Genomic DNA, 27,651 nt, shown 5'->3' with positions numbered 1-27,651 from the left:
GTTAAACTTGTCAAATCAAACCTCCAACAAATCTCCAAGTAGACAACTGTATCGATGCAATGGGGTCAACAAATCCAAACATCTGCCTATGTTTGTTTGACTTGTTGTTAAAGAGACAAGTAAATATATTGTTATAAATTGGAATACTCAGAAATATTGTATTAAAATGCAATTTTGATCGTCTCGCTGTTCGAGTTACTGAGCCTAACTATGATTCGTGGTGTATGCTATTTTTTGAAGTCTAGTTACTTTTCGAATTCATGAAGTAAATACATACATTCATGTGCGGTATTAAGCCACCAATTATACCGTTGAAAATATACTGTGTATGTCGAATGTTCCCGTTCTCATGTCTCATCTCTCTCTCATTTACAAGATAACATTAATTGTACAAAATCACATGTGTCGCAATATCGCTGAGTAGGTATCTCGATAAAAAATATATAAAGTATACTTCAACAGTTTCAAACTTAACTAATAATGAAGTAGTAAGTAGTATCAACTTAAAATTTAAAATCTACAAGCATTCAATTAGTTTATTTAAATGTTTTCAAATACGTAATCCAATATTAGTTTGATAGACACATCAATCGCAAAGCGTTGAATGATATTTTCACAAAACAATTCAAAAAGAAAACGTCGTAAAATATGATTATTAATAAAATTTGAAATCTTTTATGTCTGTCGCCGATGACAAGCACACGCTCTCCAAATTGTAGGGCCCATCTGAAATTTGATAATAAAACAATTAGAAACAGATAGATAGCTATTATCAGTAGTTCAGCAAGCGGCCTCGTAGGTGATAACGGAACCTATAGGCTCAATTTGAAAACCCTAGGCGCGAAGTAAAAATCTTCATTGTAATGTAAAAAGGCTTCAAACTAGAATGCTTGAAAGCTTCGGGGTCCTATTAGAAATGTTAAAGTCAATGTAATCTAAAACGTAAGATGCACAATGTACTTACTCATTTCGGGCAAGTTTACCAACTTTTGTAATACGTACTTAAGATATGTTCATAAATAACTTTAACGGCGAAGGAATCTCATTGCTTAATAAAAATCAAAACCACAATTTTTTTTAATTCGCATCGTACTTTCTCATCCTCTACTAACATCATTGTTTATTTGGAGATAAATACAAAAGAAATATCTTCCACTGAGCTGATGCAATTGCTCGGTATCCCTACGGTCCGAATGCTATTCTTTAGAACTTGTTGTTAGCGAGCTTTAGGCATCTGTTAAACATCTTCTATGCGTATGCTATCTACGTGCTACAACTACATGAGTTCGCGAAGTTTGCGGTTTCAATTTTAAATCACGGATATAATGTGCCGGTAAACCGTTCATGAACAGGTAGGTTATTACGTTATCCATTTTTATTATGCTTCATACCACGGCATATCATATCATAGCGATCTTGTAGTAAGTATTCTATGATCAATCATCGGTCACCGTCCTCGCCGAACCCGTCGCTTGCGACGAAGGGCTCGACAAGTACATTAACCCAAAGACACAGCCCACTCGTCGAGTTTCTCGCCGGATCTCCTCAGTGGCTCACGTTTCCGATCCGGTGGTAGATTCTTGAAGCACTGCTTTTGCTAGGGTCAGTGTTGGCAACTCTCCGGTTTGAACCCCGTGAGCTCACCTACACGTCAAGGAGAAGCTGAAATAGCCGCTCAAGGCTATCAGCATAGGTAGGGGAAAAAAAGAGCAATCAAATTACGGTGAACACGGTGCCAATGGTCCCATTTAACACAGTAACAAATTAAAGGCTATTTGCCAACGAGCAACTAATCCAGCTATATATAGGTATAATATTACCAATGTCAAACCACTGCGTTGATGGTATCCCGGATTCTCGTCGCGCAGATGTGATGGCTTCTCTAATAGCTAGCGGCACAGAAATTGTCATGCACATTGGCGGCTCCCCGGTCACTGTAAATAATGTTGTAAATATAAAGATTTCTGTACAAACTGTATCAGAATACTAAATCCTATAGACAAATAAAAATAATAATTTTAATCTTAATTAATTAGTGATAAAAATGAGTGAATTTTGTACATCACAGTTTTTTTTAATTGCCCTTGTAGGCAGACGAGCATACGGCCCACCTGATGGTGAGTGGTTACCGTCACCCATGGATTTTAGCAATGCCAGGGGCAGAGCCAAGCCGCTGCCTACCGCTTAATACTCTCCACATGCCTCGTTTGAAGAAGGATATGTCATAGCGCTCGGGAAACACGTGGAGGGGAACTCATTCCATAGCCGGAGGGTACGTGGCAAAAAAGATCTTTCGAAACGCGCTGTCGATGAACGCAGTGGTTCCAGATAATATGGATGAACTTTGCTCCGATGGCAGGAGGTGCGGTGATAAAAAGGAGATGAGGGAATCATCTCAAACAATTCCTCAGAGCACGTTACGTTATTATAAATTAAATAGTATAGAAAACATAATATGGATCTCCACAAGCATAACCAAGCATTTAGATGACCTGTAAGCGACTGTCTTCGATGACAAAAAGCATGTGTGCAATAACATAAAATACTCAGCAAAAAGTTTTGTACTTCGGATAATTAACAATTAAAACTGCTTACTGTAGAATCTATAGTTTCTAATACCACCTCATTTCTCAGCAAAGTTCAAACAATATTCTGAAAGGTATGAAGTAATCTTTGATTATCTATAACTAGTCAGGTCATAAGTATTGTCACACAGTAAAAACTTTTCTTTTAGAATGCTGGCCACAAAAAAGTTTATTGAATTCGAATTTCGAATTGTTCATGAAAATAAAAATGTATACTTTTAGAATTTTACTCAGTTTTAAATATGGAGTGGACGCTTAAAGAAGACCGTGTTTGCGTTTGCGTTGCATCGTTGCGGTTACGCGCCAATTCAAATTTTTAACATACTGAAAATTTTGAATATAATCAAAAGATTCGTTTATCGTACCATCAAACGATACAATAAAGACTCTAGTGTAGATGACAGGTCAAGAAGTGGTCGCCCTCGGTCTGTTCGGACTCCAGCAGTGATAAAAGCTGTGAAGGCGCGAATTCAAAGAAATCCTAAACGTAAGCAGAAACTGTTGGCCCTTCAGATGGGGTTAAGCAGAACCACGGTGAAAAAGGTGTTAAATGAAGACTTAGGGCTTCGGGCATATCGAAGAAAAACAGGACATCGTTTGAATGCTCGTCTAATGGACCTGAGACTGAAGAGATGCCGCGCTTTGTTGAAGCGGTACGCGGGAAAAAAATATCGGGAAATAATTTTTTCGGATGAAAAATTTTTTACCGTAGAAGAGAGCTACAACAAACAAAATAATAAGGTGTACGCACACAGTAGTGAAGAAGCGAGCAACCGTATTCCGCGTGTCCAACGAGGTCATTTTCCATCCTCGCTCATGGTATGGTTGGGAGTTTCTTATTGGGGCTTAACAGAGGTACATTTTTGTGAGAAAGGTGTAAAAACGAATGCAGTTGTGTATCAAAATACAGTCCTGACGAACCTTGTGGAACCTGTTTCCCATACCATGTTCAATAACAGGCACTGGGTATTCCAACAAGATTCGGCGCCAGCTCATAGAGCGAAGAGCACACAAGACTGGCTGGCGGCGCGTGAAATCGACTTCATCCGGCACGAAGACTGGCCCTCCTCCAGTCCAGATTTGAATCCGTTAGATTACAAGATATGGCAACACTTGGAGGAAAAGGCGTGCTCAAAGCCTCATCCCAATTTGGAGTCACTCAAGACATCCTTGATTAAGGCAGCCGCCGATATTGACATGGACCTCGTTCGTGCTGCGATAGACGACTGACCGCGTAGATTGAAGGCCTGTATTCAAAATCACGGAGGTCATTTGAATAAACTTTAGTGTCATAAGAATCTATGTTTTGTTAAATTCATTTTGGTATATGAATGGTTACATAATGAATAAACTTGTTTCAATTATTTTACATTAAACATGTGACAGAATTTATGACCTGACTAGGTATATTAATACGTGAAGCAAAAACTTTTTATCCCTTTTTGCGAAAAATGCGCGGACGGAGGAGTATGAAATTTTCCATACTAAACTAGTTCTATTACGGTATAACCATAGAAATAAAATGTAATGAAATGAAAGAGATGACATAAATCCAATGAAAACGTATTTTTCACAACTCGGGACAACAAACACTGCAAAAAGTAAATAATATCCAAATAAACCTTTTCAAGCACTTTCAAATCATCATGGGTTTCCAGTTGATATTAAAATCGTCAGAAAGGTTGAGGACAGAGGAGGTAATAGATAGGAGGGGGACGAAGTAACAAATATTTGTTTTACGGACTTTTAGATCCAAAACTGGGTCGGTTACTATAAGAATTCTTTCTGAAATAAACTCTCATATCCTGCGGTATATCACGCGCTTGTGGAACATAGTAAGTCCAAGAGGTATCGGTCAGTAGTTCTCCGGTCTTCTTGTCATAGACTAGTCTCTCTGTGGTCCAGTATCCTAAGCCCATTATGAAAGCCCCTTCTATCTGTGGACCAAACAAATATAATTTTCAACATTATCAAAATGTCAATTAGTACTTAACTTAAAATCCCTAATCTATTATAATCTTATTTTAAATTGGTAGCGCACAGAGTTTCTTATTAATTGATTACAAATATACTTAGTCTGGCCATAAATACTGTTACAATTAAAAATAAACAAAATATTACCTACATTTGAATTTAGAATCTGTCATTTTTCTATGATTGCTCATTGAGTTTTCTCATTTTGGCGCCAATACATTGTACAATATTTTGCGATATTAAAATGGAGTGGGGTGATAAAGAGAACCGAATCGCTGTGATTGCATTACATAAAGTAGGTATGGAGCCAAATACAATTTGTAAAACTCTCCATACGCTTGGTATTAGTAAAATGTTTGTGTACCGGGCTATTAATAGGTGCAATAAGACTTCATCTGTCTGTGACAGAAAAAGATCTGGTCGTCCACGTAGTGTTCGTACGAAAAAGGGGGTCAAAGCAGTAAGGAAAAGAATTCGAAGAAATCCTGTCCGAAAGCAAAAGATTTTATCTCGGGAGATGAAGATAGCACCTAGAACCATGTCGCGTATTTTGAAAGGTGACTTAGGACTTGCAGCCTATAAGAGACGTCCTGGTCATTTCTTAATTGATAATTTAAAAGAGAATAGGGTGGTAAAATCGAAACAACTACTGAAGCGGTACGCAAAGGGAGGTCATAGAAAAATTTTGTTTACGGATGAGAATTTTTTTACAATTGAGCAACATTTTAACAAACAAAATGACCGTTTTTTATTTTTTTTTTATTGCTTAGTTGGGTGGACGAACTCACAGCCCACAGAAACATACGGGGTGGTGGTACCTACCCACACGGACTCACAAGAGGTCCTGCCACTAGTAAAATATTCTCAATTCTATAACTTACTTGTCCAACATCAATCTCGGGACTGACACTTTGACCGACATCCTCCAGTATATCTACTCGAAGCACTTCATATTCTCCGGTAAGTACATCAATTAAAACTTCAGACAGTGTTATACCGTAAATATTATATTTTTGTGCAACAACATCATTCCTATTTACGAAGCCGTGAGCTTGTAAATCAACATTTTCTTCGAACGCTTTGGCTATCAATTCTTGCCACGTGGCATCAGGCATTTTGGATCTGATCGGTTCCAATCTCTGCAACAAATCTTTGCAACTCCTCTCAACACCTATTCCTATACTAAGTATCGTAAAGCTACCAGCAGTAATAGAGCTGTTGGGACAGATATTGGTATTCGTTGCTTTAACTTGAACTTTTTCTAACGGGACTTTTAGAAAATACGCACAGATCTGTGCTGCTTTTGTGTTTATACCTTGACCCATTTCTATTCCGCCATGGGTCAATGACACAGTACCGTCTACATGATAAACTGATATATTTACATCAAAATAAGGGGCAATAGTGCTAGCCCATTTCAAGAAACTAAAACGCAATCCCTTTTTCAGCCATCTGTTATTCTTATTAAAAATTTCAACTCCTTTTCTTCGTTCTTTATATTTGGATTCCTTCATTAAAGTGTCAAGCATTTCTCTTAGATCTTTATGTTCTGGATCTAAGTTAGCAAGCCTTAATTCTATAGGATCTAAATTTGCTTCGTAGGAAATTCTGTCCATGAATAATTCAACGAATGACACAGCCTCTAGTGTGCCTGGAAAAAAAATGACGGTTGATTAGAGCGGTGCGCGTTGGTACAAGGCATCTGTCTTGTATCTTAGACATAATCTCATATTTCCGTACCTAAGTAGAATATTAAAAAAACTCACCAGGTGCTCTGAACCAGCTGTTTTTAGCAGTATCGGTGATTGTATTAATACACTGAAATGACCACGTAGATTTTTCATAGCAGTTATTATAAACATCTCTACTGATTGAAGGTATGATCTCGTTTACTTTATAACCATTGTCTTCGTACAATTTGAAATTTAAGTATTGAATTATTCCACTTCGGTTTATTCCAGCCTTGAAAAAAAGATGTGTATTTAAAACTTACCGAATTATATAAAGCGGTTTAGGTTTTTCTAATAAGCAATATTAAAATTTCTGAAAAAAAAATCTGAACAGGATAATACACTGTAAGTTCTTATTGGCGATGGAATATCATTCGAACTCATGGTGGCAGCACAGCAAACAGTTCCTTTAGAACACGCCGACCTGTGTCGCAGAAACACAATTTGGCACAAAGATAGTTTTTAACATAGTATTTTTAATTTAAATTTTTATCGCGATTTGTGACCCGGCCAAAGTCGAATACTCTATTACTTATCTTATACGTTTAAACGAGCAATTCTTGTATATATATTAATAAGGTATATATAATCTGAATCTCGGAAACGGCTCCAACGATTTTCATAAAATTTAGTAGATATACAGGGGATTTCGGGGGCGATAAATCGATCTAGCTACGATTTATTTTCAGAAAACGTTGTTTTATTCGTGTTTTCAATAATCAACTCTTCCCGACATCTATTGGCGAATAATAATACTATTTTTCTTAATTGAGGGCAACTAACTGAGGGCTTTAAAGACACAACAAGATGGCGTTATCAAAAAAAAACGAGCAAAGCTCGGTCATCGTCTTTTTTATTATTTATTGCTTAGATGAATGGACGAGCTCATAGCCCACCTGGTGTTAAGTGGTTACTGTAGCCCATAGACATCTACAACGTAAATGCGCCACCCACTCTTTGAGATAAGTTCTAAGGTCTCAATATAGTTACAACGGCTGCCCCACCCTTCAAACCGAATTGCATTACTGCTTCACGGCAAAAATAGGCAGGGTGGTGGTACCCACCCGCGCGGACTCACAAGAGGTCCTACCACCAGTAATGTCTAGTACTATATTTATGCTAACACGATAGTACTCCCGCTTGTTTATGACTTTACGCCCAAACAGTTTTGAAGTCGTCGTGGCCTAACGGATAAGACGTCCGATGCATTCGTGTTGAGCGATGCACCGGTGTTCGAATCTCAGGCGGGTACCAATTTTTCTAATGAAATATGTACTCAACAAATTTTAATGTTCACGATTGACTTCCACGGTGAAGGAATAACATCTATTTATATAAAAATGAATTGCTGTTCGTTAGTCTCGCTAAAACTCGAGAACGGCTGGACTGATTTGGCTAATTTTGGTCTTAAATTATTTGTGGAATTCCAGAGAAGGTTTAAAATGTATATAAAATGCTCGGAATTAAATAAAAATAACAATTTTGTTTTTCCTTTGATGTGTCCCCTCCCCCGTCGGACGGATTCCTTTTGTTTGTTTTAAGTTTATTTTATACAAAAGCTTAGGTCTGTTATTTATCGATTGAAGCACTGCGAAGTCTGCCGGGTCAGCTAGTCGTGTAATAAAAATGAAACCCGCCAAATTATAATTTGCGTAATTACTGGTGGTAGGACCTCTTGTGAGTCCGCGCCACCCTGCCTATTTCTGCCGTGAAGCAGTAATGCGTTTCGGTTTGAAGGGTGGGGCAGCCGTTGTAACTATACTTGAGACCTTAGAACTTATATCTCAAGTTGGGTGGCGCATCGTAAATTTCTATGGGCTCCAGTAACCACTTAACACCAGGTGGGCTGTGAGCTCGTCCACCCATTTAGCAATAAAAAAAAAACAGATCTAGAAATCGGCTGATAGTTTATCGAGCAGAAACTAACGAAACTCGATCCCGGGTTTTTCTTTGATTACAAATTTAACATAATGTAAGTGAAACGACGAAATATATGAACAAATAATTACTTCCATATCAGCAATACACGGAAATCTCTTTCCGTAAGCTCTTGTAGTAGTTGAGAGTGGAAGTACGAAGCGACATGGCCTGTTCAATTTGAATGATACCAAACTGCACGACACAGCTACTTGGTTGGACCTCGTGACCTTAATACCGTAAGATCCTCCTAAGCGCCGGACTTTTATGTCTATCCTGTAATCAATTGAATAAAACGCACCATTAAAATACAAAATCTGCACTCAACACTAGTCTATATCAAAAAATTTGAATCTTTAATTTTCAAAAATAGTAAATCTAAGTATGGTAGGCGAGGAATGTTGAAAAAACGACTAAAGCTTTCTGTGGCTCAACAATCATTCAGTCTTAGGATGAAGCAGAACTCGACCGAGGCAGACCAAGCCAAGCTGGTGCTTGTCAACGACATGAGTCATGACAACCATTAACTCGTTCGATCAATGGGCTATGCGAAATTTGCCAAAATGGGTCCACTAACTCATACCCTTGGATTAAAATCGACGCTTTACTTACGGGGTCGTCGTACTCCCTTACGGGGGCACGGAGCGGGCCTCGGGGTAAAATCGACGCTTGCAGAAACTTTGACAAGCAATACCGTCACCCAGCTGCTCTATCGCAAGACCGGTGCAAAGCAGCTTACACGTCGTCTAATTAGATTTACGTATCCATTTGTAGACATCAGTCTACAACTGTAGACAGTCTGTAGACTGATGTCTACAAATGGATGAAATCCGAAGTACTTAAAGGGGTCGTGATTTAAGTGAGATTCTTTACTTCACCCTGTGACCGACGTTGACGGCTTAATGTGGAGATGAGGGCATCATCTTTGAAAGTCGCTACTTCGTTCTGCAAGCCTGGTTCTACCGAGATCTGCCTCAAAAATGCTACACACCTGTATATCGAGTGATTAGAATATAATTCATAAGCCTTACCTATTAGCGTCTAAATTCAAAGCTTTTGATATCACAGCCTGCACACCGTCCATATTTTGGACAGAAGGATAGACCTGTAATCCTTCTTCAGTTGAAAGCGTTACACAAACTAAAATTTCCATACTAAAGTGGTATTGCCCATAAATGGTAGCATTTCCTTTGACAACTTGTCTGGTATCATGACCTCTAGCCGTTGCGTCTACAGAGGTTAGTATTGAATTTCTCTTCGGGTCTCTTATAGCATCACTAATATCTAGAACTGGTTTCCGGATATTTGTATACTTGACTTTAACACTTTTAGCAGCGATTACAGCGATATGTTGAAATTCAGCTACAATTATCCCCAAAGGTTGATTATAGTATTTGACGTCCCCAGAACAAAGAATCTCTTCATCTGACGTATTATACTCTTCTTTTGGAATGAACGAATTTTTGCCAGGAATGTCTTTAGCCGTGTAGAATGCTATAACTCCTTTCATTTTCTGTGCGAAGAAAGGATGGATTTTTTATCGATTTTTTTAATAATATAAACAAAATTAATTATGAAATGGAAAAGACTTGTCATAATATAAGAAATAGACACATAGAAGTACTAAGTATATTTTGGCATGACAAAATATTTTATTGTGACTTGGGATTTGAAGGAAAAATGAATATAATAAATATACTCACCAAAGCTTCTGAAGCGTCTATAGAGGCGATCTGTCCCAGAGCAACAGTACTTAAAACGAACGCACCAAATACTTCATAAGGTAACGAGGGTATGTCATCCACATACTCTGCTTCACCTGCACATTGTATCTGAAAATAATTTGGAAATTCTGTAATTACATAAATATATATTATCTAGTTTTTAAATAATTAGTAAACATTTTCTACGTTGATAAAACAACAAATCTTCTTGTGATCTCAAAAAAAACTCAGCTCATCTCATCAAAATTAAACGTTATAATAATTACAACATTTAAGATACATTACGTACTACAGTACTGATCCACAGGTGTAGTTGGTTTTTTGAATAAGCATGATTTCAGCATTTTAATGAATTATAACGAAGAGACCGAAGGGTAACAAAGGGATATAAGGGCTTATTGAATAACAATTAACGAAATTAACGCTCAACGAAGCCGCAATTGGTTAGTAAATTTGTCGTATATATATCACCCTAATAATAGTTAATGCGTTAATCCAATTTGAAATCCTCTCGTGTCAAGTAATAATGACGAATGTAATCTATATATATAAAAATGAATTGCTGTTCGTTAGTCTCGCTAAAACTCGAGAACGGCTGGACCGATTTGGCTAATTTTGGTCTTGAATTATTTGTGGAAGTCCAGAGAAGGTTTAAAAGGTAGATAAATATGAAAATGCTCGGAATTAAATAAAAATAACAATTTTGTTTTCCCTCTGATGTGTCCCCCGTCGGACGGATTCCTTTGGTTTGTTTTAAGTTTATTTTATACAAAAGTTTAGGTCTTTTATTTATCGATTGAGGCACTACGAAGTCTTCCGGGTCAGCTAGTCAGCAATAAAATAAACTTACAAATACACGCATTTCAGTTTTGTGGGTCCTAAATCCGATATTTTAATGTTACTGAAATGTCAATCGATCTCAAAGTGAACGACTCACGTCCATCCATTTTCGTCTGTAAATTTATTATGTCTCAAAAAGCCATATATAACTTTTAAGCAATTAAATATCTTTAAAACTCACCAATGATTCTAACTTTGGGATTGGCTGACTTAAAGGCCAAAGTGCAGAATTTGTTTCATAATTTTGCTCTCCACGTGATAAAGGTCTTGCCTTACGGAGAAATGTAGCTCCAGAGAGATACCTCGGATTTATGTTGTTTGATGGACAAAAATATAAGAGACCCTGTAAAAGAATTTGATCACGTTCCACTAGTAACATTCAACTGACCAACCTGATGGATCGTTGTCGTTAGATAAGAACATAACTTAATTAGATCTATGAGGAAAATTTATATGATAACACAAGATCATAGAAAGTAAGAGGACAGATATTTAGTTGGTTGGCTAATAAGTGTAGATCGATAACTATACTCCAATATCATCTGTGTTTTGTAGAGATTGATGGTACGTATTTGTAACGATAATACAAAAAAAATCCTTATATAATTTGGACAGACTGAATCAGGAATATTTAATGTCTTTTGGGAATATTTCTATTTTTTCATATGAAATTACTAGTTTATGTGAGTGTTCTGTTGGATGATATTAAAATGAATATTTAAATGGGAAAAGTAAATTTAATTTTTAAATTAATATTTTTAAACCTAAATCGAACCGCAGTTATTACTCGATTGCTCCCGTCTCTGCCATGTTTTACCTTTTTAGGTCACACAGATAATTTTATTGTTCGAATCACCTTCGTATTACTAATCTTCTGTAGGATAATAGATTTAGGTCTACAATAACTTTATTATTTTGTATTTTATTGTAAACTAATGCTGCTGTAAGTGTAACATATTACGACGGTGACCCGTAATCGATCACGTCGAACCCATCGCTTGCGACGAAGGGCTCGGCGAGCGAATTAACCTACAGACACAGCCCACTGATTTTCTTGCCGGATCTTCTCAGTGGGTCGCGTTTCTGATCCGGTGATAGATTATGCGAAGCACGGCGCTTGCTAGGGTTCATGTAAACAACATCGTCAGGTTTGGGCCCCGTGAGCTCACCTACTAGCCCGGTGACGCCGGTATGGTCTCTCTAGACCATCAGCTTAGGTAGGAAAAAAAAGACGGTGTGTTTGACTATAATGTATTAATGTTTTGCGATTTGCGAAAAGGGCCTGTTAGACTTCACGGCTTACAGCTACATCGTTTATATGTACGTATCAATACCACCTTCAATTCCGTTTTGGTCTATCATTTAGTGAAATAGACAAAATAACGAAATTTAACATGATGAGGTCAAAGCACGAGCTGAATTAGTCATATAACTAGTTTGTCTCGAACGAAATTTATCGTCACCCGCGCCATGTTTGTTGCCTGTTTGCTTAATGGTACGTAATAAAGTTAATACGTACTAATAAAAATGACGTTGTGATAATGTTTCCCATCACACTTACAAGCTACGGATGCAGTAGGGAAGTCGTATTAATTCCATTGTTTTAACTGATATCGATTATGTTATAGATGATATCAATGCCAACGGCACATCTGATAGTGCTCGGTACAATTCGATTTGTTTTATAAACTATTCTGTTCCTGATTTTAATCAGAACGATTTAGTACCTTAATTACATTCAAACAGACTGTTAGCAGATAATTGTGATTTTAATATGTTTCGGATGGTAAATAATTTAACTTCATATAAACTTAAGGTTTTTTTTATTGTTTGGATGGGTGAACAATATCACAACCCAGCTAGTGTTATGTGGTTACTGGAGCCCATAGACATCTACAACGTAAATGCCCACCGCCCACCTTAAGATATAAATTATGAGGTCTCGGTATAGTTCAACAACTACCCCACCCTTCAAACCAAAACGCATTACTGCTTCACGGCAAAAATAAGCAGGGTGTTGGTACATACCCGTGCGGACTCGCAAGAGGTCCTGCCACCAGTAATTATAGTATAGTATAAGTTATAATTTTTTGGGCTTCATTTTTATTACACGATCGTTCGATCGATTCACTCCTTCACCATGGAAGTCAATCGCGAACATTTGTTAAGTACGTATTTCGTCAGAGACATCGGTACACGCCTGAAGGATTCGAACACCGATACATCGCTAAATACAAACGAACCGGACGTCTTATCCTTTAGACCAAGACGACTTCAAAACCTTTCTCCTTCTTTCTCAAAGCTAGCTAGCTAATAGCTTTTATACGGTTCACGTTTACTTTTAAGGTTTAATCTCGCGTTTTTTATTGTCATTTCACTAACTGCGTCGTTTCGAATACTTCGCAGTTTTCCTGATCACGTTAATTTAGTTTTCTATAAACTACTCCCGATGATGGTCACGGGGTGACCTGAGAGGGTCGGTCCTGCGCTGCACGCTACCGTCACTCTAGCGCGCTGGCACCAGGAGGACGGGACGACGCGTCGGCGGCTGCGGTTGCGGTCCGCATTGTCGTCGTCGCTGTCGTCGCCGAACATACTGTCGAAGAGCAACCCGGTTGGCGGTGTATCGCGTTCTGACTCAGCGGAGTATCCCAGAACATCAACGGCATCGCCCGGGCAGCCTGATGGGGTCGCCGTACTACGGAGACCGGCGTGGTTGGTCGGGCGTTCTCGGGGTGGCACCGCGAGCCTTGTTGTAGTTGACCGCGGGAGCCCCCTTACTCTGACCAGGTTCTGACCCCGGGTGGAGATCAAACGTCGGCTTTAAGAGTGCAGTTGAGTAGAATTAGTGCGGTAGGGTGCTAAAAATATCCTTAGGCACGCGGTTCGCAGTCGCAGACCAATCCCACATGGGAGGTTTGGACCCAGGCCCAAAAATTTTACCAATAAACTAAATAACTTTCTAATTAGATTTCTTTAAATTGACGTAACATGTATTCAATATATGTTGAAAAAATTACCGGCTTGGAAAATTTACCCAACCGTAACATCCACGTTGACACATTGACATGAATCATTGAATAACTAAACTTACCTTATAAAACATTGCCAAGCCCAGCTGCTGTCTGTACGTTGCGCTTGGTTCGGGAGGCATTTCAGTGGCGTTCAGATCCTTCTTCAAAATGTTCAAAGCCGACTGAAGAGTTTCGTTTTTGAACAACGGTTTTCCGATTAGGAAATTCTCGGTTCTTAAAGCCCTTATGAATGTCGGTGAGATGCCGTTGTAGACGATCCTGGCTTGAGTGACTATCGAATTATTGGCTAATTTGTATAGAAAACCAGCATTGACTATAGCGTGCGCATTTTGGGATTTAGGCATTATCTGAAAATGTATGATATCGTTACTTAACCAGTTTCTGTTCACACTACAAGTGAAATCACATTTAAAATTACCTTCATAGTTGTAACCAAATAGGTCTTATTCAAAGGAGGCAACATAACGTTTAATATAACCGTTCCTCGCATGTTTGTCTGCAGGAATTCTCCCATAGTTACCATTCTTGATTTACCTTGTCCTGTTACTGTGGACAGAACAAAAAAGAATAGGCGGTAAGCAACAGCATCACGGTTAGCTTGGGACGCTGTACTAACTAAATTGGGGACTACAAAATTATAGACATTCAATAAAATTATAGAAAAGCTTAGACCAGGTAAGTTTTAATCTTGGTTGTTTAGAGGCAGTTGTACTAGTTTCTTATCATTTAAAGGATGAGGCAGCCACTGTACCGTACAATTGAGATTTAGACCCTTGTTTCAAGTTGGATGGTGGTGTTGTGATATCTATGGGCTCCAGTAATGACTTGACTACAATAAGTTATGAGCCCCTATTCGTTTGTTGCAATTACTACCATACTGCTACTTACATACTACCTTACCTATTACTGCTACTTTGCCTAACAATCTTCTTAAATGTTTGGTTATTTGTTAATCAAGAAAAAACTCCCAAGTTCAACGGCCTTTTAGAATCTTTCTACATATGTAACACAAGTACATAGATCTAAATGAAAAAATAAAAAACAAATATCTTGTATGTAAATAAAGATGAGTATGTATGTCATTTAAGCATGCTTAAACCATGATTTTTATGTGATGGAATTTGGTACAGTTAATGATACTTCGGAGCAGGCCCTTGCAATATTTCCATCAACGGAGGATATGCAGCACGCCATCAGTTTCAAGAATTCGATGATTTTCAAACATTATACCTGTATTTTCTTTGTATTTTTATTTTATTTTTATTTATTACACTTCATGTAAAATTTACATTGGCGGACTTAATGCCTAAGGCATTCTCTATCAGTCAACCAAATTTATTTATTTATTATTTATATTTAGTATTTAACGAAGATATTCACTGCGACCAGGAATTATGCTTAGACTCCCTTTTTTTCCTACCTAATCTGATAGTCTTGAGAAGCTATATCAGCGTAACCCTAACAAGTAGATGAGTTCACGGGGCTCAAACCTTATGACGTTGCTAACACTAACCCTAGCAAGAACAGTGCTTCGCAGAATCTATCACCGGATCGGAAGCGCGACCCACTGAGAAAATCCGGCGAGGAACTTCGTGGGCTGTGTTTGTGAGTGAATTTACTCGCCGAGTCCTTCGTCGCAAGGGACGGGTGTGACAAGAACGATGAGCAGGGTAGACTCCCTAGTTTCACAACTAGACTCACACATTTGTTATGTAGAAGTAGTTAGAAATAGACATCAGAAAGCTAGGAATTTAGTGGCAGATGCTTCAGGCCGCGAAGCAAGTAATAAACACTCGTTCTAATTTGAAGGAAAAAAAATTCCAACGGAATTGTTGCCTTAATCCTACGTATAAACATGCAATAGCACTCATTTTGTGTCGTCCATTTCATCCGGTCACCACTTCAGATTAGTTCTTTAACACTAAACATACCATAACGGGCCAAATGACCCATTTTGAACTTTTGCATTGAAAATCGTATCATCGTATTGCTTTTGGACATTTGACTTCATGACTTCTTATTACCAATTAATCTAGAGTTATTATAATTTTTTTTTTTTTTAATTTTTTTTCATTTCCTTTAATACTTTTCGCATACCGTTATCTACCCGCTATATGGTAGAAACAGGTACCAGTAAGTGTTGGTTTGATTAGAGTTAAAGCCGTTTAATGTATGACGCTGTAGATACATACCAAGAGTCAATTGAGCGCCGACAGTTTCGAACATCACGAACAAGTCGGATTGGAAGTCATTATGTTGATGTTTTATCATCAGATTTCCGGCTATGCAGCCTAACTGAAAAGAAAATTGTACAACTTTAGCAATTCATGTTAGGGATCTGTTTTCGGTATTTTATTGTTATAAGTTCAGTAAATTAAATATACATACAAGAGAACGATAAGTATGTAGGTACTTTTAAAATTTCGAAATACAGGGTGTCCCACAATATCAAACCGAAAGTGGATACAGTATAAGCAATTTAGATCACGTTAAAAGTGTACAAAAAAATCTAATCTTTCATAAGTAGTTTTATTAAAAAACTAAGTTATGGATTTTGACAACTCTTCATTGACAGCCCTGAATGTATACAACAAAAGTACCGTTAAGCCCTTCATTCTATTAAATGCGTTAGAACTTGATCGATAACATCAAATTCGCTCAACTCATTTCAACAATGAATATGACAATAAATGCAACTATATAGCCAGATTCATAAAGTCCAAAAACGCTAACCATATGTAATAAATTTAATCTTTATTGCAAAGACAAAAGAAGCTGTTTGATGGGCCGACACAGTCTGAGTCGGCTAGCAGCGCTGGAGGTGGAGTGTTTATGTGTTTGTATTTCAATTAGCTGACTTCACGTGATATTTTTGAGTGCGAAGAACCTGATCTATTAGGACTACTGCATTCTTAGGATTTTAACAGTAATTTGTACACTAATTAGATTTTCTATTTAATATTTTTACTATCTCGTGCGTTGATAAAATAAAAAATCGCATCCTTTGATATGTGACCAACCTTATTTTTCACTACGAATCATATTACTGCACCTTATGTAAAACCTAATTCAAGGGTTGGCAGAATAACAGTTTGTTTATAAGTTCAAGTATTACTTATTTTGGCGAATCGATTATTTTAATAGAACACTGTCTATAATTCTCGGCTTGATATATGCTTTGCGAGACACTCTTTTGACAGTAAATAAACACCTAATACTAAATACCATTAATCAAATTTTTATTACCCCAAGTGGGAATCGTACTCTCGGCGTATAGACCAACAGTCAGGGTTGCAAACCACAACACCACCGAGCGAAAGAAAATAATCGTAACTAGATCTTACATTTCTGACAGCAACATGAGCTACCATTTCCAAATGCTCATAAAACCGGTCCAAATATTGAAAGTCCTCTTCTTTTTCTGACAGTTTTTTATAGATACTCATCAATTCAGTCAAGGTTGTTCCAGCATTGATGACCAGATTCTGATCCAAGTAATATCCCTTTAATTCATTTACCCCCGTTATATCTATTAATAGCTGGGCGCGCACATCTGTTGGATATGCACCTAAAAATGAAAATACTTTGAAGGTATATTGAATATAAATTGAAGTCTGATGTAAAAAAAAATAGCAAGTTAATGAGCCTTCTTAATAATATCAACTGCTGAATCTAAAAAAACTTTGAAGGTATATTGAATATAAATTGAAGTCTGATGTAAAAAAAGTAGCAAATTAATGAGCCTTCTTAATAATATCAACTGCTGAATCTAAAAAAACCTTAATAAAAATGTAATAACCTCTAGCCGTATTTCCCCAAACAAGTTGGTAAGAATCATAATTCTCCGTTACCAATAGTCGCAGGATTTCACTTATTTTAAAAACTTTAAAAAAAAGTCTTCCGTCACGCAATTCTATCCTAATCGTGTTCGGCTCATCAGCGTCCTCTTTATTCACCAAGCACCAATCTTCTTCATCGCATGGATTATCGCAAGGATGTCCGGTCTTCTTGCAAATGACTAAGTCTTCAATATCAGGAATTAGATTTTTCGGAGCATCTTTACCGAAAGATTTGAAGGCATCTAAAATTGGTCTGTACCCAGTACATCTGCAGACGTTAGACCCCAGTAGTTTTTCGATTTCTATCATGGTCGGGGTTTTGTATTGCTGCAAAAGGCTGAAAGTGGTTTTAAAAATTATATATATTTTTTATTCTGCAAGTCATTGATTTCTTGGAAAATGGACGCTACTCTTGTCCATGCTAAGCAATCAGGAAACGCTTAATTGACATGATAGAGACACCGTTGTAACGTAATTTACTGATAATTTTAAGTCGCATCATTTGAAACGAGTTTGCCGGCCGTATCACCGGACTTTTCTAAACAATATTCAGAATTTCGGTTTTGATACCGTAGTTTCCACTTATTTTAGTTCTTCCTGCTAACATATAAGTTACAGAGCACAGTAGGAACATAAACATGGCTGACCTCATTTAAACTACTTTTATCGTTTTACTGGTAACTAAAAATGATGACCTAAGAAGAAATGGAGGGATTGCGTGAAAGACGACATGACGTGTAAGAGGGGAGTGAGCGAAGAAATGGGGTATGATAGAGGAGTATGAAAGGACAAAACATGTTGCGCCGACTCCAGGTGACTGGGAAAAAAGCAGGAGAATGATGATGATATAAAAGCTTTAATTATGTCAACGACTCTCAAAAACCCAACAAATAACTAAAGTATTTTTTCTTTTCATAAGAAAAGAAAGGAATGGTATAAATCATGTTAAATGCAATAGTTTCAGCTATCACAAAGCTGAGCTGCGGCCTTTTTATCTCCACTGTGTCAGTATTATATATTGTAATATTGTTTAGAATTAGAATTTTTATGTCATATTAATTGAAAAGTTATTTGTATTGTGGAGTAAACAAATGTAATTATTATTATTATAAACGTGTAAATATTACTATGTTACCTTTTTTAAATTACCTGTACATAGACATAACCCATCCCGGCGAACAGTAACCACACTGGCTACCGTTGTTAGCTGCTAGACTTTTTTGTAAAGGGTGGTATCCTTTATTCCTATTTCCCACTCCTTCTATGGTTGTTATTTCCCAATTTTGACAGGATGTTATCGGGACCATGCACTGGGAAATACAATTGCACACAATAAGTGACCACACGGCGTAGACATCATGATGCTAATACTACATTCACACTGAGACAATAAGTAGACATCTCAATTGTGCTCGAAGTCTTAGTGGTGGGCAGCCACTTGGCTGCACCTCTGACATTCCTGAAGCCAATAAGCGACGGTAAGCGTTACCTGGTCAGGTCTCAAGACGTTGGGAAGAAGCCGGCTTAACGCGCCGGCCAACAAACGAAGGGCCAGTGTTCTGAAAGTGTGCACGGAAGGTCCAACGATTGTCCAAAATGAGGCTGAGGTACTTCAACTGCACCCCGACCTCGATACGGAGGCCTCCAACCACAATATGGACATCGATAGGTGGCACTCTCCGGGGCCTGTGTAACCACATGGCCTCGATACTTTCTGAACGCCACGTCGAGGCCCAATCTCCTGATTTTGCCGACAACATGCGCCACCCCAGCGGTAGCAAGACGAGCAGACTCAGCAAAGCTCCCTCCCCAGGCCACGACCAGCGTGTCGTCTGCGTAACAGATTACGCTTAGGCCCGGGAATAGAAACACATACTGTTATGGAGTTTATCTCATTAACTCGTGACTACATTCTTACGGAGAAACTAGTCATCGATTTGCAATTGCCACTGCCAAGCTTGAAATTTGAGGTTGAAGCTTCATTGGTACCCTTTAGATGGAAAATACTGGGAAATACTTAGATTGGAATTAATGCTTGACAGCAAATATGGGTAGTTTTTTTTAGACCACCTGTGTAGACTTACAATTTCATCATGCTACTTGTAGCGACTATTTGAGTTGTGAAATAGAAACTGTATTACATACTTAAAATAACACTCGTTAAAGAATTTTTTTAAATAGTGTCCTTAAAATAACTGTGTTCACAAGTGTTTCTCATTGTTGACTAACGTTATCATATCAGAAAATGTAATGAGTACCTGCCTATATTTAAGTTTCGTGGCAAATTTAAGCAGGATAAGGATATCATCACCTACCAGCTTCGACTGGCGAACTCAAGAAGTATTTATTTCAGAGATGCCGGGGATATAATATAAAAAAAAAACTTCTTCGATTAGTTTCGATTAGTTAAAAGATAATAAAAGTCCAAGATAATAAATGATAAAGCTTAGAGTGAGTTTGTACCACTTGCGCCACTTGTAATTTCTCAAAGATTAAGTACATTTAATTTTATGAATAGGTACTAATGAGTCCGGTAGTCGATTCTATTTAAATTATAAATTTGAACTTTATTAAGGGTCTATCTATTGTCAAAGACTATCATAGAACTGTATTATAACAAATTTAGCCAAGGCTATTACTACCTGTCAGGTCATAAATTCTGTCACATGTTTAATGTAAAATAATTGAAACAAGTTTATTCATTATGTAACCATTCATATACCAAAATGAACTTAACAAAACATAGATTCTTATGACACTAAAGTTTATTCAAAATGACCTCCGTGATTTTGAATACAGTTTACGCAGCCAGTCGTCTATCGCAGCACGAACGAGGTCCATGTCAATATCGGCGGCTGCCTTAATCAAGGATGTCTTGAGTGACTCCAAATTGGGATGAAGCTTTGAGCACGCCTTTTCCTCCAAGTGTTGCCATATCTTGTAATCTAACGGATTCAAATCTGGACTGGAGGAGGGCCAGTCTTCGTGCCGGATGAAGTCGATTTCACGCGCCGCCAGCCAGTCTTGTGTGCTCTTCGCTCTATGAGTTGGCGCCGAATCTTGTTGGAATACCCAGTGCCTGTTATTGAACATGGTATGAGAAACAGGTTCCACAAGGTTCGTCAGGACTGTATTTTGATACACAACTGCATTCGTTTTTACACCTTTCTCACAAAAATGTACCTCTGTTAAGCCCCAATAAGAAACTCCCAACCATACCATGAGCGAGGATAGAAAATGACCTCGTTGGACACGCGGAATACGGTTGCTCGCTTCTTCACTACTGTGTGCGTACACCTTATCATTTTGTTTGTTGTAGCTCTCTTCTACGGTAAAAATTTTTTCATCCGAAAAAAGAATTTCCCGATATTTTTTTCACGCGTACCGCTTCAAGAAAGCGCGGCATCTCTTCAGTCTCAAGCCCAATAGACGAGCATTCAAACGATGTCCTGTTGTCCTGTTTTTCTTCGATATGCCCGAAGCCCTAAGTCTTTATTTAACACCCTTTTCACCGTGGTTCTGCTTAACCCCATCTGAAGGGCCAACAGTTTCTGCTTACGTTTGGGATTTCTTTGAATTCGCGCCTTCACAGCTTTTATCACTGCTGGAGTCCTAACAGACCGAGGGCGACCACTTCTTGACCTGTCATCTACACTAGAGTCTTCATTGTATCGTTTGATGGTACGATAAACGAATCTTTTGGTTATATTCAAATTTTTCAGTATGTTAAAAATTTGAATTGGCGCGTAACCGCAACGATGCAACGCAATAACTGCAACACGGTCTTCTTTAAGCGTCCACTCTATACTTAAAAATGAGTAAAATTCTAAAAGCATACATTTTTATTTTCATGAACAATTCGAAATCCGAATTCAATAAACTTTTTTGTGGCCAGCATTCTAAAAGAAAAGTTTTTACTGTGTGACAATACTTATGACCTGACTAGTTATATATATACTTAGTCTGGCCATAAATACTGTTACAATTAAAAATAAACAAAATATTACATTTGAATTTGGAATCTATCATTTTTATATAATTGCTCATTGAGTTTTCTCATTTTGGCGCCAATACATTGTACAATATTTTGCGATATTAAAATGAAGTGGGGTGATAAAGAGAACCGAATCGCTGTGATTGCATTACACAAAGTAGGTATGGAGCCATATGCAATTTTTAAAACTCTCCATACGCTTGGTATTAGTAAAATGTTTGTGTACCGGGCTATTAATAGGTGCAATGAGACCTCCTCTGTTTGTGACAGAGAAAGATCTGGCCGTCCACGTAGTGTTCGTACGAAAAAGGTAGTCAAAGCAGTAAGGGAAATAATTCGAAGAAATCCTGTCCGAAACCAAAAGATTTTATCTCGGGACAGCACCTAAAATCATGTCGCGTATTTTAAAAGATGACTTAGGACTTGTAGCCTTTAAGAGACGAACTGGCCTCAACGTTTAAAGGACTGTATTGCAGCCAATGGAGACCACTTCGAATAAGCTTTATAGACTTTAAATTGTTTTATATTTATGTATTAAACTAACACACTGTAAAAGTAATAAATGTTATTTGCCATAGCATTTTTTTTCTTTTCCTTTGTAACAGTATTTATGGCCAGACTAAGTATAGATATATAGATTTCTTACCGAATTGACAGCTTCATTCGTAAGACGGTCCGGACGTTTAGCTGCCACAATGCAAGCACCGCAACCGGCCTGACGACACATGTACTTGGTTCCTCTCAACTGGAGGTACTCCCTCAGGTAGTCCAGCAGCATCACTTCAGAACTCACTTCGTTTCCCACTAAACATAGACAACATTTTTGGTATTGATTATAGTAGGTATATAGCACTAGATGAAATATATTTTTTTCGGGTTACTGGCCGAACCTTTTTTTTTGCTTAGATGGGTGGACGAGCTCACATTCCACCTGGTTTTAAGTGAGTGCTGGAGCCCATAGACATCTAGAACGTAAATGCACCACCCACCTTGAGATATAAGTTCTAAGGTCTCAATATAGTAACAACGGCAGCCCCACCTTTCAAACCAAAACGCATTACGGCTTCACGGCAGAAATAGGCAGTGGTAGTGCCTACCCGTGCCGACACACAAGAGGTCCTACCACCAGTAAAGTGCGAGGTATCCACGCCTAGGGGGCATATGGTGGGACTTGACGATCTGCAGATGTTGGGAGCAGACTGCGAGACCAAGGATATTTGTAGGATGCTACCGCACTAAACGACTCCCCTGCACTCTTACACCCGACGTCCGATCTCCGCCCGGGGTTAGAATCCGGTCAGAATAGGGGGGTTCCCGCGGTCAACACTACAACCAGACACGCGGCGCCACCCCGAGGACGCCCGACCGACGGGTCGTCGAGGCGATAGTCGACGACCAACGACACCAATCTCCGCGGTACGGCGACCCCATCAGGCCGCCCGGGCGATGTCGCTGGTGTTCCGAAATACCTATGCTGGGTATCAACCAACACGCCGGGTATAATCGCGATACACCGTCAACCGGGTTTCTCACCAAAATCTTAACTCAAGGAAAATATGTTAATGCCATAATAAACATCATCATTTTAATAGTGGAAACTGTTTTTGTGTAATTATTTTTAATATATTCTATGTCTGTTTTATGTTGTCTATTGGTTTCACAAATCTATACTAATATTATAAAGAGGAAAGATTTGTTTGTTTGTTTGTTTCGAATAGGCTCCGAAACTACTGGACCGATTTGAAAAATTCTTTTTCCATTAGAAGCCGACATTGTCCCTGATGAACATAGGCTACTTTTTTTAAATTTTTTTTTTTTTTTTTTTTTTTGTTTCATGTGTGTTTTAATGTTTCCGAAGCGAAGCGAGGGCGGGTCGCTAGTAAATAAATAAACAAAGTCAATTTTTCATTCCCACGGATGAGCGAAACTTAATAACAAATACGCTGTAAGCTCTATAGCGAATGTGGTATTATGTTGTCAACAAAACCCATAGAAATCACAACATGAATGCCCATCTTGTCATCAAACTTTACTATGTAACAACTTGCACACACACAAAAAATATTATAGATATTTAATTATTTTTGGAATTTACTTTTAAAATGTTAAACATTAGAACTTGGATAGCAAATAATATTTTTAAGACGAAAGAAGCTATAATGCTATATAATGTGTCGGTTACGTTTTCAATTCCTAAAATGCTGAATCAATTTTGATTAAATTCACTTTGGAACAGTTTAAATCCTGCCAAAGTGTAAAAGCTTTCACACCCATTGCTAAGTATTGGTCTCTGCTGATGCGACATAAAATGATGTCCACGTAGGTGAAGCTACAAGTGGAATGCTAGGCAATTATAAACAACGTCCAAGTAAATATAATTGCTAAATTTTAAGAATGCTCTACGAAGCTCTATGCTTATGTCCTCTTAAATATCTCTGAGGATCAGTTACGACGCCTTCACTTGTCCGCATACTCAAGATAGAAGATTTTGAGGAAAAGTCACCTATGCTACGTATAATGAGTAAATATCTCCCGTCTGTATTAGGCTTATAGTCAACTTAGATTCCAGGTTTGATCTACTCGTACCCCGCAGCAGACTGTTGCAACATAATAAATGCATTATGAAGAAAATAATTTATAAATGGATTCCAGCATAAATGTCGCTATCCACTGCGAAGAGGACAGAAGGGAATGGAGGAACATAATCCAAACAAAAGTGCTCCGTAAAGGTCACGACCCTCAGCACTGAGGAACACGACGCAAGCAGAAGGAAGAAAATAAATATCGGCAAACTTTAATGTTATGTAGATTGTCTTACGACAAAGTCCTGTCGTTTGATGTACAAATCCATGTTGGAATCGTTATTATCTTGACGTAATCCCATATGGAATAAGACTAGAGTACATTAGAGATTACCTTTGCACATAAAAACATGTTTTACATTAAAAATGAATTAGTAGCTACACTTTGTACGATGGCCGGGTTTTATTGGTAAAAGCGATCTCCTCCAGAAAAGCATGCTTTTTGTTATTTTTTATAAGCTTAACGGATGAACTGACGACCCACCTGGTGTCACCAAATGAGGTGGTAAGTGGTCACCGGAGCCCATAAATATCAACAATTTAAATGCCGCCACCCACTTTGAGACATGAGTTTTAGGTCCAGTTTTTAAAGTACAACGACTGCCTCGCCCTTCGAGCCGTAACGCATTCATTACTGCTTCAGTCAGAAATAGGCAGGGTGGTGGTACCTACCCGTGCGGACTCACAAGACGCCATACCACCAGTCATTACGCAAATTAGAATTTTTACGGTTTTGATTTTTGTTGCATGATGCTATGCCTTCGCCGTGGAATTCATTCGTGAACATTTGGCAAGTACGTATGCAATTAGAAAATTTGGTATCCGCCTGTGGGATTCGAACACCGGCGAAGCCGATACGAATGAACCGGGCGTCTTATCCCTTAAGCTATGACGACCTCACGTTTTGTACATAGACAAATACAAATGCAAACTTACCTGTATATTTACAGCCATTTACTTTAAATTGAATTCGATCCATGTCCGATCTTTGCGACTAATTTCTAAGAAGTGACACAAGGGGACGAGGTGACACCTCTAATGCTAAAAATACGAACAATGTTTAATGTTTCTTTAATACAATTATCATTATACCACTGATACCTTCAAATATATATGCTTCTCATAGAGCAAACAATGATATATAACAAATATATACATACATGTGTATGTATGTGTGTCTGTCGAACAGATTTTGAGGATTGTCTATATTTGAAAGCGGTAGCTTCTCATGTGGTCTCGTTGAAATTTTATTAAGATCTGACCATCCGCTTTTGAGTCATCCTTAATATTACATATCCTTAGATAATGCAAATTTCATTGATTTCGTCTACATTGGTGATATTATAATTTTATTTTGTAGAATTGGATTATCTTTGTTGTTGTGGTGTTGTAGCTTATAAAATAACAATAATCAATCAATGTTTTTACAAATTATGATTTTGATGGCTTCAAATCATTACTTGGTTTATTAATAAACAAAATTCTATTGGTAAAATTGTTGAGTAAATAGCGCCGCATACAATCAGATGCGAGATCTAACTCGTCTCAATGGTATGTATAGGTAATGTCTCCGTGAATACAGCGAGCACCGGTCACCGTTCTCATCGAACCCGTCACTTGCGACGAAGGATTGGACGAGTGAACTAATCCACAGACACAGCCCACTGAGTTTCTCGCCGGATCTTCTCAGTGGGTCGCATTTCCGATCTAGCGGTAGATTCTGCGAAGCATTGCTCTTGCTAAGGCCAGTGTTAGCAACACCTCCTGGTTTGAGCCCCGAGAGCTCATCTACACGCTAGGGTAACGCTGATATAGCCTCTCAAGGATATCAAAATAGGTAGGAAAAAAATACATTGCGAGAACTACCGGACATGAAGCCCGCTACAGGTCCACTAGTACTATTATTAGACGCATGCAGTTCTGGCACTAGGAGCAGACTTAGGGACCCCGGTAACCGTACTCGTCGAACTTTTATTTATTTATAGGAGATTTATATATAGTAGGATGAGCTCACGACCCTACTTCGAGATAGCAGTTCTAAGGTCTCAGTTTTTTACAGCACAACGGCTGCCCTACCCTTCAAACCGAAACGCATTACTGCTTCACAGCAGAAATAGGCAGGGTGGTAGTACCTACCCGTGCAGACTGCCAGACCTCCTACCACCAGTATATATATGGCACTTGGCAAAGAGCTCGACGTGCAAACTAACCCATATATCAGCCCGCTGATTTTTTTGGCCGGGTCTTCTCAGTGGGTCCCGATTCCGTTCCAGTAGTAGATTCATTCGGGAAGCAGCTACCCTTCAGCTGTTAGGTTTCCTTCGAAAGCGCACGGGCTGTTAACAAATCTCACCTCTCCTGGCCGAGCCGTGCTCGCCCAATGTCCTGGCGAAAATGAACACGCCTCCGGGTAACTAGTAATTTAATTCATAAAAAAAAAAAAATTCTTAGAAAATAAAACTACACGAAGCCGCGGACATCTACTAGTTTCCACATATCGTATGGTTTTCTATATTGAACGTGTTTTTTCTGCATTTGAAAATAAAATGATCACGTATGTATCAGTTTGGTATGTGTGCTGTTTGTTTGTATGTAATGGAATTATTGTGAATCATTTTCGCTGACTTCAAAACATAAAAATTTGCATACGCTTCAAGAATGTATGAGAATACAATAATTTTATAACATCGCTCTAACTGACAGCTATCAAAACGATCTAAAAAAAAGATAGGTAGTTCAGCTTGTTATTAGAGCCAATTCTTTTAGTTATGAAACTGAATATATTAATAAAAGTATTTTTACGGTTTCATCTTGCATTTATTATTTACTTAGTAAATAAAGTATTGGATTTTTCGGAAATAACATTAACAAAAGCGATATCAAGCCGTAAACGTAGTTTTGATTGACTATTGAATTTTTAATCATAATATTTAATTCACCATTTGGACGACCAATGCATTTAACAATTAACTAGGGCGGAACCTACTTCTATAGAAATGTCGCCACCCACTTTGATACAGGAGATCAAAATGCAACGTAGGTACTCTACTATTATTATGTAGAGATGTCCCAAGCTCATCCCTTCGCTTGTTATGTAATTTTGTCGCCTATTCCCTAGATGAACAATTCTTTTTTCTTATCGGGCAGGGGGCTGAATCTCATGCGAAGTTTCCACGCCTAGGAGGCGGCGAGGTATCGCTGACACAAGGATATTTGTAGGGCACTGTTCACCAAACGATTCTTCTTGCACTTTCTCCCCCAATACACCGCCAAGGGTCGTCATTCTTCAACAGCTCTGTCGTCTGGTACCATCTTTGTATTCCCGTCATCTTTTTTTTTCCATATCTTTACTGATAGCCTTGAGAAGCTATTTCAGCGCGAAACGCGACCCACTGAAAAGATCCGGCGAGAAACTTAGCCTATGGGTTGTG

At 38.2% G+C, this 27,651-nt stretch overlaps 1 protein-coding gene across 1 annotated transcript; it reads right to left on the bottom strand.

Moving 5' to 3' along the window:
- Positions 1–520: 520 nt before the first annotated feature.
- On the bottom strand, positions 521–25,246 carry LOC114250075 (uncharacterized). Its single transcript, XM_089734885.1, has 17 exons — positions 25,157–25,246; positions 22,285–22,442; positions 18,794–18,954; positions 17,605–17,981; positions 17,150–17,373; positions 15,998–16,100; positions 14,224–14,351; positions 13,865–14,152; positions 10,952–11,113; positions 9,910–10,038; positions 9,238–9,719; positions 8,299–8,482; positions 6,326–6,521; positions 5,441–6,210; positions 4,330–4,522; positions 1,821–1,934; positions 521–726 (listed from the first exon to the last, which is right to left on the bottom strand). Exons 1-17 carry the CDS (start codon positions 25,197–25,199, stop codon positions 656–658), a joined length of 3,783 nt encoding a protein of 1,260 aa, XP_089591011.1. The 5' UTR covers positions 25,200–25,246; the 3' UTR covers positions 521–655.
- Between the last annotated feature and the right edge of the window lie 2,405 nt (positions 25,247–27,651).

Source organism: Bombyx mandarina, chromosome 18 (assembly GCF_030267445.1).
Source record: "Bombyx mandarina strain Sakado chromosome 18, ASM3026744v2".
NCBI lineage: Eukaryota > Metazoa > Arthropoda > Insecta > Lepidoptera > Bombycidae > Bombyx > Bombyx mandarina.
Note: the sequence above shows the minus strand (reverse complement) of the source record. Positions and strands in the feature narration are given on the sequence as shown.

What these genes read in the sequence shown, in the direction of transcription:
- LOC114250075 (XM_089734885.1), bottom strand. Translation starts at nt 25,199, where the DNA reads ATGGATCGAATTCAATTTAAAGTAAATGGCTGTAAATATACAG. An exon ending in TTGGGGAAATACGGCTAGAG is followed by an intron (nt 17,374 to 17,604) that starts GTTATTACATTT and finishes TTTCATTTTTAG; the next exon opens with GTGCATATCCAACAGATGTG. An exon ending in TTGAATTTAGACGCTAATAG is followed by an intron (nt 8,483 to 9,237) that starts GTAAGGCTTATG and finishes AATTGATTACAG; the next exon opens with GATAGACATAAAAGTCCGGC.